Below are 17,255 nucleotides of genomic sequence, written 5' to 3' on the forward strand. Positions count from 1 at the left end.
CTTAACTGACTGGCCACCCATTACAGGTCACGCAACCAATACCCCGTCTTGGCTGCTTTGCCATCAACACTATGCCACTGATTTAACTTGACAGTGATGATTGATTTATTCAGTGGTGTCCCACTCTCCTGACACTGTACTGTGGCTTATTTGGCAACTGTACATTTGTTAGACTTGCTTGCATTCTCCTGGCTTTTGTCAATGCGTGTTTCCTTATGACTGTTAGGGAGAATTTTGATTTCTGTGCTAATTTCCTTCCACCTTAGAGACCCCAGCACTTTTGCTGGGCTTTTTAATTTAACTCCCGAGTGAGTATTACCTTTTTATCACTGTGTATCGTGTGTTTTTCCCTGATTAGGATTTTGTTTTAACTGTTATTGAGTCTGACAAACTCCATAGGCATCTGCTTTTTGTATAGTGACGCACAGCACCCTCAGTGCAGTGTCACTGAGAGATCCCTTGGATTTAAATACCTTTCTAGGATGAACTACTGTTCCCAAGAATAGTAAGTTGAAATTGATCTTCCTTACCCTTTCTCTTTGTAGGTCCAGCACACACCATCTTATGTGGAGTGATGGGGGGCTACTTAAAAAGCCCCTTATCCCTTATCCTACTTTTTTTTATTATTATTGTTTTACTGGTTAAATAATAAGAAATGTAAACCTTTAACATAATATGAGTCCTCTTGGACGGAACAAAATATAAGTCTGAGTCCTCCTTCTGCTTTGAGCCTGGTAGCCCAATCCTTCATGTTGTAGTTTAGGAAATGGGGACAGCAAGGGTGGGGGGGGGTGGGCAGAGGGAAAGGAGAGGGGAAATGGCAGTCAGGATCGAGCCCTGCCAGATAATCCAAGCAGGCCGTTTATCCTGTTCATCACTTTCTTAAGTTCTTTAGCCTGTTTGCTAGTTGTTCGTCACCAGGATTTGATCTATTAAATTGAGGGCATCGAGTGTTCTTCCGAGCTTTTCCACTGTTATCAACCTTTCCCAATATTCCTCCTTCGTACTTTAATTAATTAGTGAGACATCATTTCCCAGGCGCTTTCTTTTTTGAGCTGCTAGATTTGGACAGGACAGTGCCAAATGCCTAGTTGTTTCCAAAATATTGGCATTTCCACAATATCGACATCCTGTATCCTACTTTCTCATGTAACATTTTTTGTTACCTTTCCTACCTTAAATGGCTGGTGGCAGTGGTTTACTTTTTACTACCAGTGTGTTTTTGTAACGCAGGCCAAACCCTTAGCTGCAGTACAGGACTCATGTCTGACCATTTCGTCAAAATAGCCTCTTTTCTTTTTTCGCCATTTTCTGTTTGTGAGGTCTTCATTGGGTTTTACTCTGTGCGTTGAAAAATGTTTGAGCCGTTTGTGTGTTATACCTTTGGCGGGCTTCATCCCTGAAGCCCGTCCCTGCCTCCTGTGTGTCTGGAAGGTTATGATGTGAGGGAGGGTCCCGAAACTCCCCTGTCCTTTGTCTCCTATGAGTGCCTGAACGAAACAAGTCCTGTTTGATTGACAGCCTAGGCTGTGGATGAATGGGAAAACTTGCTTAAAAGGCAAGGGTTTTCGGACTAGAGGCAGGGTCGACCACTGGAAGAAACATCCGAAGAAGAAACCATGAACAAAGTCAGCTGCATCCTCCTGGACCTTCACTTTGGCCGGTGAAGCCCTGCTGCTGTGCTCAAGCCTCTTTTCACCTCCACAGAGAAGCTCCTCAGGAATGACTTCTCCCATTGGGTTAGTGAGACCCCGAGACGAACTCCACTTGGCGCCATCCCCGACTTGCTGTGCCTCTCTGTTGCTGCAGAAGCCCAATCCCAGGGGTCGAGTGTCCATAGCCAAGTGCAAGGTCTGCCGTGGAAGGAATCCGGCCAAAAGCTCCAGGAGCCTTCCCAGGACACCCCAGAAGCAGGAAATCCTGACCCAGAGTCCCCTCTTCAGAGGAAAGTCCAACCAGAGATATTCGTTATACACCAGTGCTGTTTGCCAGGTGCTAAAACCGCTAAGAGCTGCTGAATCGAAGAGAGCCCATAGCTGCCGAAGTCCTTCCCGACATCCTCCCTCTTGTCCCCGCGATTGAAGCTCAGGAATATGGCTGTAGCAAGACTGAATCCAGCTGGAAAAACTTTTCATCAAACCAGAGGTAATTTTTGGGGATTGGGGTACTTATATTGCTTTGTCGTGTTTTTTCCCTTGAGAAATGCACTGGCTTACCTTTACTGAGTGGATTTTCAACTCCACTTGAACAGACTTAACTGCTTGTGTTCCTCAGTGATTTTCTTGAACTATCTGAATTTGTGAAAGATTTTTATCCATGAAGTGCATCAGAACTTTCGACTGTGTTCAATTGACTTTGGCTGTCTCTGGCTCCCTAAAGACACCCTTCTATATTGACTTTGGCATTGCTTGTCCCTTCAGAGGTTGTAAATTGGCGAACACTTTTCACTGCTGGGAAAGGCTTACCTAGATTTCATTAGAGGATACAAACTGTCTTCTTGTTATGAGAAAGTATGTTGTAACCTTTCTATTACCTTAACTCTTCCTTCCTGAAACCCAGTCTAAAAAGTATATTGGTGTTATACATAAATGCAATACTATCCCTGTTATTGAAGTCACTTCAGGGTGTAGGAGAAATGTATTCGCATGACCAAAGCGTATTCACCAACTTTATTGACTTTGTAAAGTGATTCCAAAGTTGCTTGACTGTTAAAAACAATTGCCTTTTTGAAAGAATGCTTACCTAAAACATGTGTATATAAATATATATTTATAGCTAAATCCTTGCGTGTAAGTGTTACTTGGCTACTTGTATTTACGGATTTGAATTGGACAACTTTGCAGCTCACATTTGCCCCTCTTGAAAACCCCTCTTGAGATGGGTCTGGCTGCTCAGTCACACTTCCACCTTGTGTAGTACAGACCTACACCAATTCTTACCTAACATCTAACAGAGGTTTTGATAATGGGGTGGTCACCTGAGACATTAGAATTTGTATTTCTTGTTATATATTTGTTTAATATTTCAACACGTGTCCTCTCCCCTCCACCACCAAACAATTCTTGTTTGGAGTTAAAATGTTTGAAACAGAAATTACTGTCTTTTTTTAAATAAAATAAATTTTGATTTTGATACCTGCCACCTTGAAACTTGAGGAGAAGCATCTCCGGTTCCGGAAGCACCTCAAGACCTTCCTCTTCGCTTCTGCTTTTGCCCCTCTTCTCCCCTGCTGATCTGTTTGGTCTCTCAGCACTGTGCACCTGGCCACCCTCGATCCTTCGGGCCCTGGTACCTGCTCACCCTGCCACCATCCTGCACTGCCTCTGGGCCACCCCTTGCACTGGTGTCTGTATCTGTACCCATACAGTCCCTCCATCCACTTTCTTCTGCACTTATCAGATATACCCTATCTGACTAACGCAGCACTTGCCACTTGTTGGCGGCACTACCACTATGTATCGCCTTTATTTATTTTACTTATTATTTACTCTTTTCTCTACTTTTGTTCTGCACTTTCCACTTCTCCCCGCTTCCATGCACTTTCCCCCTCTTCCCTTTCCCATGCACTTGCGCGTTCTCAATGTCACTGGGCCTAGTAAGATAGTTATTTTTGTTTTTTTGCTCTCCCCTGCTCCCCTCCCTTGGCCTGGTCGCGCTCTGAAACACTTGTGTACGAGCGCAATATAAAAAAAATATTTCATTTCATACATTTTGCCATAATACAATAAGCCACAGGCTTCTGCTTTTAAGGTAGCTGGCAACCGTAAGAAGGGCAAGGCTCGCTCACAGACGCAGGGAGTAACTTCTGTTCAGCCTTGCTCTACTGAATGTGAGGCAAATCCCATTAAAGAGCTCACTGCATACCTTGAACCTAAAATGGCAGAAGTGATTGATGAGGGTGTTAGGGAGAATTCTCAGAAATGTGCTTATTCCTCTCTACTTTAGAGACCCCAAGCTCTTTTGCTGGACTCTAGGACTTTTTCATTTTTACCTTGAGAGAGTCAGACACCTTTTCCCACTCTCTCGTGTATTTTAATGTGATTTTTACTCTGTTTCTTTTGGTTTTTGGATTCTGACGAACTCCATAGGCATATTTTTACATTCTAGCACACAGCACCTTCAGTGTAGTGCTACAAGGAAATCTTTCAGATTTCCCCAAAGGTTTAAATACCTTTCTCTTGGATATATAGTGTTTCCAAGAGCAGTAAAGTGAAATTGACTTTACTTTACAATTGTAACTTTTTAGACCCAGCACACACTGTCTTACAGTAGGGTGCTGGGGGGGTTAGCTAGTATCCCCTTTGTCTAACTTCTCATGTAACATTTTTATTACCCTTTCCTCTGGCGCCATTGGTTTACTTGTTCCTACCGTGGTGTGTCTTTAACGCGCGCTGCGTTCGCAGTTGCAGTAAAGCATGCCTGGGTTCCAGTTTTGTCAAAATGGCTCTGTCTTCTTTTTTTGCCATTTCTCTGTAGAATGGTCCTTTTTGAGATTTTCTCTGCGCGCCAAACCAGGTTTGGTCCCTTTGTTTGTTTTGTCTTTCGCGGACCTCACGAGTGACACCCGCCACTGGCTCTAGAGTGTCTGGTGGGGGCAGGAAGTGAGGGAGGTGCCCGAAACTCCATGTGCTTAGTTTCCTAGGAGACAGGAATGCACTCCTAGGTGATTGGCCGGCTGCCTGTCCGGCAAGCACAGACACCCTGCTTGGGTGATTGACAGCCAGGCTGAAATGAATGGGGGAATCCTGCATAAAAGGGGAGGCTTTTTGGCTTGGAAGGCAGAGTCGACCATTGGACGAAGGAATCCGAAGAGGACGCCTACTGCAACTCCGGGACCGTTGGTTAGCCCAGTGAAGCCCTGCTGCAGTGCTGAAAACTCCAAATTCGTATCGACAGAGAAGCCCCTGCAAGGATGACTTCTCCCTTTGAGTTGGTGGGACCAATCAACTCCAAAGTAAGCCACCTGGACATCCTTCTCGAAGCTGGTTGCACTTCCACTGCAGTTGCAGCTGGAACCGAAGAGCCAGGGAGAGGAACACCAGTTTGTGTGTGTTGCTTTTAAGCTGGCTAAGAGCTCCAGGAAGATCCTCAGGACTCCCAGGAAGCAGGACTGACCGAGCCTGAGCCACCTCAACAGAGTGCTGGACCCCCGATGCAAGGAAAGCCCATCTCGACAGCCGGGAACCGCAGTGGTGCTGTTTGTGGTAGACGCGAGGAGCTGAAACACTGAAGTGCCACTTGTTTGAAGATAGCCGGTTGCTGTCAGTAACCGTCCCATTGCAGTGCAGGAGTCCCCAAAAGTCCTCCCTCTTGTCCCCATGACTGAGGCCCAGGAACACCTGGATCGGCAGAGCTGCATAGGAACAGAAGTCATCTGCTGTTTTTCTTCTAACCAAAGGTACTGTAGAGTCTAAGAGAACTTACCTCTTGTTATAGGTGTGTTCTGCTTGCCACAAGTCTACCAGCTTGTGGATCTACATTCTTCTTTTTCACCAAAGACTTCTAAAACATTGTGCAAAAACATGGGGAGTTGCTAGGTCTGGAAAAGACCCGGGGCTATCTGATGTCGGAACTGTTGGGACTGGGGCTAGCTTGTCTTTTGGCTGTAGCTCTTGAGATTCTATCCGGGGCTACAACCAAAATATCAGGGGCTATAGCCCCCTTAGCCACCCCCTAGCAACGCCCCTGGCAAGAACGTTTCTTACCTGCAAGAAGTGCTTCAGCTACAGTGACTTTTGCCCATTGACTTTGGCTTAGCCTGTTTTCACTGAAAGACTCTTCTCTCCTCTGACATTGGGGAGTGTTGAAAAGTATCTGCCTGCTTAATAATATTTGTGATCCATGGTTTGTTCTAATAACCTTTTCTTTGACACTCATCTCAGTGCTATTCTAAATGCTAAAACAGTAATATCCACAGTGTCCTAGCTATTGAAGACACCTGAGGGTGTAGGAAGTGTGTGTGTGTGTCATCCCGATTGGGTGTTTTCTGATTTAGGAACTAAGAGTGTGTATTTTGAAGGTATTAGTGTGTTGGTATTATATTGGTCCCTTCTAAAGAAGGCTTATTCAAATGACTGGTAAATAAATAACTGTTTTATCAAGAAACCTCGAGTATAAGTGCTTGGATACTTGTCACTGTGAATCCTTGTGTAACCATCCTACTGCTCACATTGACCCCTCTTCAGATCAGCCTGGCTGCTCAGCCACACTACCAACCTGTGCAGTTCAGACTTATACCAAAGGTTGGGTCATATTGCCATGAGGCTTAGGTTGTTGTAGTGCACCCAAAGGGTACTACCCCAAATCTTGACCTAACAGGGACCAAGCCGCCGCTCCTGCTGTACATTTGGTGAAAGCCAGCGGTTTGGGCTGTAGCTGTGAGCAAATGCATCTATGGAAAAAACTGAAAGTTTGGGACCCCACCCTACAACTTTGCACCCCCACTCCCCCTTGATGAAACCTCACCAAACTTGCCAGAAAAATTCAGACGGGCCATATACATTTTGTAAAGTTTGGTAAGGAGTCGTCCAGGGCAAGCAAAGTTATAAGTCAGCCAAAATGTGCTCTTCCAATGGGTTGAACAACTTTCCCATAGATTTTGTGGTTTGGTGAAGCTTTGTTACTTATAATCTGCACCATATTTTACCTGGCTACATAACGTTTGGACACCCCTCCCCTTTCTCCGGATTTCAGCACCTGCACACGTGAGACAGTTGTCTTGAATCAGCGAAACATCAATGTGGTCATAGAACGAACAGTCCCGAAACGAGGAACAAAACTCTAGGTTCAGGCCCTAGGATCCGATTCAATTACTGAGCTGATGCAGCCGTACACTATGCAACAGAATTCCTCAGCTCACTAGACTCCCCCACCCCCCGGAATGCCACCACATCACCTTCGACTGAGTTGGGTCAACCATCACAATCTCGCCCCACCTAGGCTGTGTAATGGCACAAGGCTATGCGTTAATAAATTGCTGACCAATGTAATTGAAGCAACAGCGTCCACTGGGAAAGGAAACAAAAAATGTATAAAGGAGCCTTACAAGGTTCATGTACTTTAGTAATATTGAACTGTAGGTCCATAGTTGCTGGCCCTGTCAGCATCCTGTCCCTGCTGCTCAGAAATCTCCATGTTGTTCTCACGTACAGTCATACGTTTCGGAGTGAGTTTTAAAGAAGAACAATACATTGTAGTGTATAGTATTTATGAGAAAACATTTTTCAAATGAGAAATAATCAAAAATTCTAGTACATTTTTCTTTTCACGTTTCTTATGGAGCCCTTCCGAAAAGCGTAATGTTTCTTGTGGTATTTCTACCAAATGGTACCTATAAGACAATAAAATCCCGGGCAACGCCGGGTATATCAGTATTTCATATTTTATTTATTAACTATTTATTTAATTTGTATTGTTTATTTTTAACACGCTTAATACCAGCATTGTCATTTCTAAGCGTGGGATCGGGATTCGAACCTCTGTGGCGCTGCATTGTCTTGCTTGCAAGACAAACGTGTTGCCCCTGGGCTATCCTTCCTCACCAAATGAATTGTTTTGGATTTTGATATGAATTGCCATATATTTCCTTATTGCTTTATTTGTTGTAAATGTGTGAGGATAAATATATCCTTTTGTTAGAGTGTTTCCTATAGTTTCTTTTAGGCAGGGAAATCCTCGTCAGGGTAGGGATAGTGAGGCGTTTAGTTGAAAACTCTTTACGAAGTTGTCGGCATCCCATTTCTGACCTCTCACAGTGGTCAATATCCAAAATAAATAAAAATATAATGGCTTACTGGTACGTGAGAGGTGGCTCTTCGGGGGGAGGGGGGAAGGGAGGTGGGAGGCACTCTCTCGGTGGTTAAAATTCTAGAAGACAAAGTGAATGTTCTGTGACTTGTGGGATGCATTGCTGTCCTGATAGTACAGGGCCCACCACTACCTGATATAAAGTGAATGTTCAGTGACTTGTGGGATGCATTGCTGTCCTGATAGTACAGAGCCCACCACTACCTGATATGAAGTGAATGTTCTCATTGCTGTCCTGATAGTACAGGGCCCACCACTACCTGATATAAAGTGAATGTTCAGTGACTTGTGGGATGCATTGCTGTCCTGATAGTACAGGGCCCACCACTACCTGATATAAAGTGAATGTTCTGTGACTTGCGGGATGCATTGCTGTCTTGATGGTACAGGGCCCACCACTACCTGATTCCATCTCGTAAATGATAGACGGTTTCTCTTGTTTGACCTCTGTCGTCCCATCTACCTTTGTTATTTAGTTGTGTCCTGAGGATGTGTGCTTTCAGCACCAGTGCATTTATCATAATCTGTACAACCGGCTATCATCATTTTTTAGCATTTGGTATGTACTTTGTCTGATGTCCTAAGTAACATTATTTTCTTGTGATTTTTCTTTTCTTTTTTAGTGTGTGATGTTCTACCTTTGATAATTAATAACCCTGATGTTCGGCTGCTGCCCAGCTTGTTGTACAAGTATCTGAACAAAGCAGCAGAATTTTATATGAATTATGCAACCAGATCGCCTCAGCTTGAAAGCCAACATCAAGGTAAGAGTGTTCTCAGTAAAGTATTGACATTAATCTCTGTCACTGTGAGGTGGTAGAGTGAGGCTCTCGCGGCCTGCCCGAACTGCTGTCCCATTTGTCATCTTCATTGAGTTTCCTTGCTTTCAGCTTGCATTATGGTGGCTCTGTGTCTGGCCTACAGATGTATTTCCGTCACCTTACATGGGGTTCCATGATTTAAGCTGGCGTTAGGGAGGCTCTCTGCCTAGACTGCTACCCTGTTTCCGTCAACTTGAGCGTGATCCCATGATTTCCCTGCGTGCCAAGCAGGAGGCTCCCTGCTTGTAGTAGTGCCCTCTTTCTGTCCTCTTCAGTGGGTTTCCATGGTTTTGGTTTGCATTACGGAGCCTCCCTGTCTGGACTCTGTGAGGAATCTGAGGGTTTCCTCACCACTTTCCATGGCAATGCCTCTACCCAGGTGGCCCGGGAAAAGGCTGAAGCTACCGGATCCTGACTCTGGAGGTAGATATTGTGAGGGAGGACTACATGGGGGTAGGTAACTTGGGGAGAGGAGGTAAGGTACCCTTAGGTGAGACGCAGTATCCCCCTTTTCCCTTTCAAATGAACCTTACCTTTCCCAAGACTTTTTAGACTATTGTCGTTCCCGTCCCCATGTTCTCAGTGAGTCATCTACTAACACCCACCAGTTAACTACTGAGACGAGGAAGAGGCAAACGAGATCAATGCATCCTTTTCCCATTGGCTCACGCAATCACCTAGACCAGTTTGGTACTGGGACGAGAAGGAGGCAAGCAAGAGCAATGCAGAACTCTCAAACAGGTAGTGAGCGGTCTAGTCTTTTTTTGGACTAATCTTTCTAGTGGGAGATTTAAAACAGACATGAACGGAGTAGATGGCGTCAGCTGGGGAACAGGGTCCACGGACTGCTGGAGGAGCGCGGACCCTTACTAGAAGGCAGCCTGGGAGAAGAAGCACTCAAGACCACCAGACAGATGCAGAGCATAGGCAGCGGGAAGCAGGGCTGAGGGAAGCTGGAAGTCTGTGGCAGAATGCAGAGAGGAAGCAGTCGTGACCAGCTCGAGCTTCGAGACGCATCAGTGGCATACACAAAGAGAGCTGCTGTGGAGGAAAAGTGAGGCGCTGCATGGAGGGATCGTGGCGGTCATAAGCCTTGCTTCATTACCGTACGCAACAGTTGAGTCAGTCTATACAAGGGGGACACCGGGCACGGCAGACAGGCCCTCAAAGGCGTGAGGACATTTGTTTTTGAATACCGATATGAATGAAAGTCAGTACTTCTGAATACTGATTTGGACAAAAGAAATTCTGTTTGGAATACCGAATTAAAGAGAAGGTATTAAAAAGCAATTGTGAAACCATTTAAAGAACCCATAGGAAATGGAAAGGGGTCTTTTCAGAAAACTACATTTTCTAAGTCTTTGAAGGAACTTCATGCGTTGAGAGAATGAGCATTGGCATAAACCATATGATTGCATGAAAGCAGTAACAGATGAAAGGTGCCAAAGCAGTGGTACTGTGTGTGTATACAAGGAACTGATGAGAAGTGTCAAGTAATGTGTATCAATTGCGTGACCTGTAATGGGTGGACCGAGGACACATAACTATTGAAAAGCCACTTAAATAACGACAGAGAAACCTGTGGTTGAATATAAAGGAAGTTTTGCTTTGTGGACGGAAGATTGACTGGACGATCCGTGTCCTTTTTTGGTGCTGCTGAAAAGGCACCAACACTGCAGAGTGAACCAAGAAGTTGCTGAATGTCGTGTTACAGGTCCTCCTTCGAGACTGCTGCTTGAAGACACTGTCCATTGTCCTGCCTTTTCGTCAACAGACCAAGGAATCCAGAGGTCGGGTCCAGAGCTGCTACATTGCAGAGGAGCCAACACCGACACTTTCTTCAAACTCAAGGTACTGTAGGGAAACAGTTATTGCTTACCTGATTCCGAGAAGTTGCTCCAGAGTGTTGGAGTGCACGTAGAGGTGTCCAGGGCAACCCACTCTTACGTCTTTCCCAAACTGCTGATTGTGGCCCCTTTTTGAGTCTGTTTTTCGGTCTCCTTTGTTAGTTGCTAACTTGCTGCTTCAGTAACTTTAGACACTGGAAGAAATCTGCAGGAACTCTTCATTATTCGCTGTTTGTCAGGACTTTGAGCCTCTCCGAACTGCCTTTAGCTGGATTTGCGTTTTTGGACTTAAAGACTTGCCAGGTGAGGAAAGAACCTTGAACTAAGCGCATGTTGCACTAACCACTTATTTTCCTCCCTTTAAGTTCTACTGTTAACGTCTGAAGTATTTAAAGTGATTCTGGTGTAAATATATAACTTTTATATAAATATACGTTTAAATGCTTCTTTGTTGTGCCTGTCTAACTAAGATTCAGAGTACTTACCTACAGCTCACATCTTCCTCTTCCTGCAACCTTGGGTCTAGCACAGTTTGGTATCACTATCCGTCTCCTCTGACTCACCAGCTGTGCTGAATTGTTGCAGTTTCTTGTCTCGGGAGTCAAGGACATCACCACAGTGGCAAGCGCTTCTCCCCACTTTGACTATCAGCGTGGGAGGGCTTTGTGTGCCGTTGACACCTGTCACACCATACGCCAGCTGGACTTCTCAGGCTTATGATTTCCCATTTGGAGGCTTTGCGGGTCTGAGCTGGAAAGGGCAAGGGAAAAACTTCCCCCTCCTCATGTTCCAGGTCTCTCTGCCTTCCACCTCCATTTGAATTGCTGGTCCGGAACAGCTGCTTCCTCGTGCGTTCGGCCTTGCTCGAAGTGTGCTTTCGTGCAGCCTTTAATCCCTTTAGGGAAGGGAAAGGGCGTCCTGTGTGCATAATTATTATTAATTGCCTGACTCTGCCTGACCCTTGTGTTGGGACATGCCAGGTAAAGGGCCCTGATGTTGGTCCGTTGTCTGTCTCTGTGTAGGAAAGTGTTCGTGTTGGAAAAGGGGGTGTGAGGGTAGAACTTCTGAGCATCCTATGGGGTAAGATGGGAGGGAAGGTGTTATAACAAAGATGGTACCGCATCTCACCCGTCGGTGTCCCACTTCCACTCCACGAGGACCCTTCATCCAGGTGATCCTCTCGGACTGTTCCACCCCCAGGAACTGAATCCAATAGCGATGGCCGTGTCTTGGTCACGTGGATGACAGTTCCCTGGGGACTAGTCAGGGAGAGACACCTCAAGGTTTCTCACATAACCTTCCTCCATGCAATGTAGCCACATTTGCTTCACAGGGGAACCGGGAAAGAAATCTACATTTTCCTGGTCATTTCCTTTTCGGTGTTCCACAGTGAAACAATAGGGTTGTAGGTCTGGAAACCATTGCATGTCCCGAGCATTGGAGTCTTTGTGTTGGTTAATCTAAACTAGGGGTGAGTGATCTGTAACGAGTGTGAACTTTTATCCTAATAGGTAGTATCTACGGTGGGTTATGGCCCACTTGATGGCCAGGGTCTATAGTTCCAATGCAGAGTAATTTTTTTCACATGGGAACAGCTTGCGACTAGCAAATAATAAGGGGTGTTCCAACCCGTCGCAAACCTGGGACGGGACTGCTCCTAACCCTGTAAGGGAAGCATCTGTCTTTAATACAAACTCTTTAGAGAAGTCGACTACCTTCAGGATTGGGTTCTGACACAGAGTCTGTTTCAAAGTGTTATAACCTATATCATCTTTGTCATTCCAATGAAGTTTCTGGGGCTTGGCATTCTTGAGTTTATCGGACAGCCGGGCTGTTTTGTCCGAAAAAGTTGGGGAAAAACCTACAGTAATATCCTATTATCACGGGAAAAGTTCTAAGATCTCTTTTGGTCCTGTGGGTTGGTGTATCCAAGATGGCTTTTACCTTCTCATGCTGAGGCTCTACATTCCCATTCCCTACAAAGAAGCCAAGGTAGGTTATGGCTGACTGGGCCAATCTGCACTTAGCTGGGTTAGCAGTTAGCCCACCCCTCTGCTGACTTTCATAAAGATGGAAGAGATGGCCCTCCCAAGTCTTACTATAAATGACAATATCATCAATATAAGCTCCATAGAAATCGGAAAAGAGTTGTAATATTTGAGCCATGAGGCGTTGGAACGTCACTGGTGCGCCATGTAAGCTAAAAGGAAGGACTTTGAATTGGAGCAGGCCTAGCGTGTTGAAAAACGCGGTCTTTTCTTTATCTGGCCCATACACGGGAACTTGCCAGTACCCTTGGTTAAATCTAGGGTAGATAGAAAGGTGGCTGCTCCGAGTTTATCAATTAGGTCATCGATGCATGGCATGGGATAGGCATTGAAGTCAGAAATGGCATTAACTTGACGTAAATCTATGCATAATTGTCATGCATGCTGGACGTGGTCCTACCTCCTACACTCGTAGAACAGCTATACCGTTCTATTCCAAATGGCGGTTGTTCGATACGTTGCCGAGAAAACGACGTTTGCACTTTTCACGTCGCTAACTTCACGTGTATTCTGCTTCGTCACGTGAACTACGGCATTACGTATATAAGCAGCGTGGAAACTTCACTCGCTGCTTCTGATCGAATCATTTGGCGTTGTGTAGCTGAACCTCCGATCTGCATCCTTGCAGGTTACTACAGCTACTTTTTGGGCCTTCTATAGCGTGTTTTCCGCCACACGCTGATTCCTGGAGCTGTTTGGTTGCGTGCAAATCCACACGCGCACGTTGTCTTCAAACGCGGCTGGCCTGGACTGCGTGAATCCTGCTCGCGTGTCAATCCACACGCGCACGTTGTCTTCAAACGCGGCTGTCCTGGGCTACGTGAATCCTGTTCGCGTGTAAATCCACACGCATACTTTGTCTTCAAGCGCTGCTGGCCTGGACTGCGTGAATCCTGCTCGCGTGTAAAATCCACACGCGCACGTTGTCTTCAAACGCGGCTGTCCTGGGCTGCGTGAATCCTGTTCGCGTGTAAATCCACACGCATACTTTGTCTTCAAGCGCTGCTGGCCTGGACTGCGTGAATCCTGCTCGTGTGTAAAATCCACACGCACACACTATTTTCTTCGCGGCTGTACAGAACCGCGTGTACTTTGTTTATACCATAAAAAGGGCGCTATTTCCAACTCCTGCACCTGTGATATTAACAGGGGGATTGATTCATTTCTATACTTTACTCTACGTGGGAAGGAAGCTTTTCAAGGATTATTGGAAGGTGACAGTGAACAGTACTTTGGACGCTATCCTGTGGTGCATCAACCCGGTATCTAGCGTGAGCCTCGTTCCGTTCGGGATAAGTCTCCCTTACTAATCTTCCCTTCCTTGTTGTTTGTTCTACCTTGGATTTCCTCAAGAGACTCTGCTGGATTCTTCTGCCCTAGACTTAAGGTCAGTGTGTGCATTCATGTCATTTTCTGTTCCATCATACTCAGGTTGGGGCAGTTATTTATGATACTTTATTTTGTTCTAGGCTGACTTCCTATACCTTACCCACGCCCTTTCCAGTGATCCATCGCTCTGCCTGTTTTACCAGTCAGAGAGTTGTATCATTTGGAAGGTCTTAACTTGACTTCACAACTATCAAATCGTGTCAACAGGGATCCGGAAGACCCTACCACCTGTATCCTTTTGAGTACTGTATCCTTTTCAGTTAATACTTTGGTGCTCTCTGACAATAATCTCCAGGAAAGGTCAGGTTTAGTGACCAATACGATTGGAGAAAACCATGGACTAGAAGACGGCTTGATAATACTGGCTTTCAACATTTTGTTGACTTCTGTCACTATCTGTTTATGGGCTTCTAGGAGTCTATACAGTGTTAAATGGACCACCTTACCCGTAGGTGTTCTGATATAGTGGTATGTGCCTTTTACTCTTCCTGTTTTTTCTGAGAATACATCAGGAAATGAGATAACTACATATTTTTGATCTTCTTGTTAGATAGATGGCGCTGGAGGAATTAAATCAAAGTTATCTATCTCTTCAGGAACAAGACTGACTAGTACTTTGGCATGGGTGGCTGACGGGTTCTCTTTCAAGAGATTTATGTGATACAAATGGACCTTCTGTATTCTGTCCGGTTGGGCTACTTTATAAGTACAGGTTCCTGTTTGTTCTATCTCGTAAGGCCCGTGCCACTTGGAAACAAGTTTGTTTTCTGGGTTTTCTATGGAGAATGATCTTACGCTCACCTTTTTGTTGTAAGTGGATTTTTGTTGTCTCTGGACCTTTTCCATATGAGTGGAAACTAGATCTCAAAACAGTTTCATATGTTCTCGCATTCTGGTGGAGGTTTGTGAGATGGGAGTTCTTCCCAGATTTCCCATGGCATATCCAGGACATCTCTAGGCTCCTTACCGTAGAGTAGTTCAAAAGGAGAGGACCCTGTGGAGGCCTGACGGGTTTTCCTTACTGCAAATGGTGCTCACAGGATCATTCGTTCCCAGTCTTTCCTGTCCTCATGTACCAATTTTTGTAAAATTAGCTTCAGAGTTTTATTGAATCTTGCTACCAACCAATAGTTTTTGGGATGGTACACAGAAATTTGCAAGGTGGTAATGTCGAAAAGCTCTTTGACTTCTGCCATGAGCTTACTATTAACATTCAAACCCTGGTCTGCTAGTATTTGTTAGGGAGAATTCTCATTTCTGTGCTAATTCCCTTCAACCTTAGAGACCCCCAGCTTTGTTTCCTGGACTTAAGGACTTTTTTAATTTTAACCCTGGAGAGAGTGAGCCCTTTTTCTCACTCTCACATGGTTTGACTTGATTTGGATTATGTGTTTCTTTTGTTTTTGGGGTCTGTCAAACTCCATGGGCATCTATGGAATATGGACGGTGGTTTATGACGGGCAGGTACCTGGATTTGGTGTATGCCTGAGCATTTCTGTCTTTCCTCAGGCTTCCTTTACTACCTATACAAATGCAAAAGCATTTCCTGGCTTGGTGCCGGAATTACGAGTAAGCTGCTTAAGGTGTGTTTTCTTATAAGTACACATCTACAGCTCTGTATTTGGGGCTGGGTAGTTTCTTTTCTTTCCTGTTTTCTCTGTGTTTTTATAAACCATGCCGGTCACCAGGCTATAGTCCGGGGTAGAGACAGGAACAGGCACAAATAAGTGGAATGTTTTGCCCATTGGAGGGGACATACGCTCAAAACAGGGACAGGGTCCTGCTAGCCCCCTGCCCATGGTATTGGGCAAAGTGGTGTTACCGATGCAATTAACAGTACGGACAACCCGTAGGAGTAACAACTGGTTGTCTGACATTTTAGCAATGAGTGCTAAGCGCAGATTGAAGCTGCATTAGGAACAGCTTACTTGCTCTGAACTCCTAAATAACAGTAAAGACTTCCAGAATGAGTCCATCTCGGAAGAACATGTCGTGGCCCCCCGAATATTAACGCCTAGGCTTATACAGCCCTCGACAGCCAAGACCCCGGAGCCCTGGCGTACTCTACAAGAACAGTGGATGCGGAAGCTTGGGGCCTGCTCGAATATTTTGGATTTTCAGAGATGGGTGGCATTGGTGGGTTCAAATGATTTCTTTATAAAATTGCCTGACCCGGGGAAGCCCAACATGGAAATAACTAATAAGGAAAACTCCACACAAACTCCTCCCTCTTCCAAGAATCACCAGCAAAAGGGCTGTCAAACAGACCTTGTCGCGTCCAGTCACATAGGTATGCCTCTGCAGGTGAAGACTTTTCCCACAGCAATTGGCCAAGGGGAATATATATCACGAGCGGTCCCTATGCCAACGAATAAACCCGTTCTGGCAGTCGCTTCCCCATTTGACAAGGACCTTCGACTAAGGAAAGCTAAAATGGCCAGTATTCCAGATCCCATTTTAAGGAATTTTATTAAGGATCCACGAAACGTGATTATCACTAATGTTCATAAGCGCCATCGGCACGAATCTAGGGAAGCCCTGAAATCTTGGCATGGGCTCATTCCAAACTGGGGACTCGCTGTGTAAGGACGCAAGACCTAAAAGTGCTGCGCAGAACTCAAATCACCAACTGGTGTTCCAGTGAAAACACTGACTGCATCATTTTGGGATGTGGGTTTAGCCTTTTACCGACATACCTAAATAGAATTTCTTTTTCACAGCAAGTCTGCTTATCCACAGCCCTGAGAATTGTACCGAATTGAACTAGCTGGTTATTTGTACTGTCTTTTTAGTTGGACTATATCCCCATGGACATACTATTCTTTATTTATCCTCCCCAGTTAGGTTGGTGTTAGTATTCACTGTAATGTAGTTTTTTGTTTCATGTTTTGGTTGTTTGTCTTTTACCTTGTTTTTGGTGCCTTGTTAGATGTATGTTTTGTTATGCGCCTTGATGCCCGAGGGCTTTGGCGCTATATAAATATACAAATAAAATAAATCTACATTTTGTATGGCGACACACAGCCCCTTCAGTGCAGTGTCACAGAGAAATCCTTTAGATTTCTCATAAGGTTTAAATAACTTCTCCTGTGGGAACTACTGTTCCCAAGAATAGTAAAGTGAAATTGACTTTACTTACCTTTTCTCTTTGTGGGTCCAGCACACACCATCTTATGTGGAGTGCTGGGGGGGTTGTTAGGCAAAGTTTGTACGCAGTACCCTCTGGGAACACTACACACAACTATGACTATAGGTGTAAGCAAACCAACCTTTGGTATAAGTCTGTACTACACAGTTTTGGTAGTGTGTTGAGCAGCCAGGCTTATCTCAAGAGGGGAATGTGA

General features: G+C 45.1%; 1 protein-coding gene across 3 annotated transcripts in view; it reads left to right on the top strand.

Moving 5' to 3' along the window:
- INTS10 (integrator complex subunit 10) overlaps positions 1–17,255 on the top strand; it is a 372,357-nt gene that overhangs the window by 103,579 nt on the left and 251,523 nt on the right. For all 3 annotated transcript variants that reach the window (XM_069626653.1, XM_069626654.1, XM_069626655.1), the window contains one exon: positions 8,430–8,570. In XM_069626653.1, the coding sequence (XP_069482754.1) occupies positions 8,430–8,570 (141 nt within the window). The remainder of the gene's footprint in view (positions 1–8,429; positions 8,571–17,255) is intronic.

Source organism: Ambystoma mexicanum, chromosome 6p (assembly GCF_040938575.1).
Source record: "Ambystoma mexicanum isolate Mex_15411 chromosome 6p, UKY_AmexF1_1, whole genome shotgun sequence".
Classification (NCBI taxonomy): Eukaryota; Metazoa; Chordata; class Amphibia; order Caudata; family Ambystomatidae; genus Ambystoma; species Ambystoma mexicanum.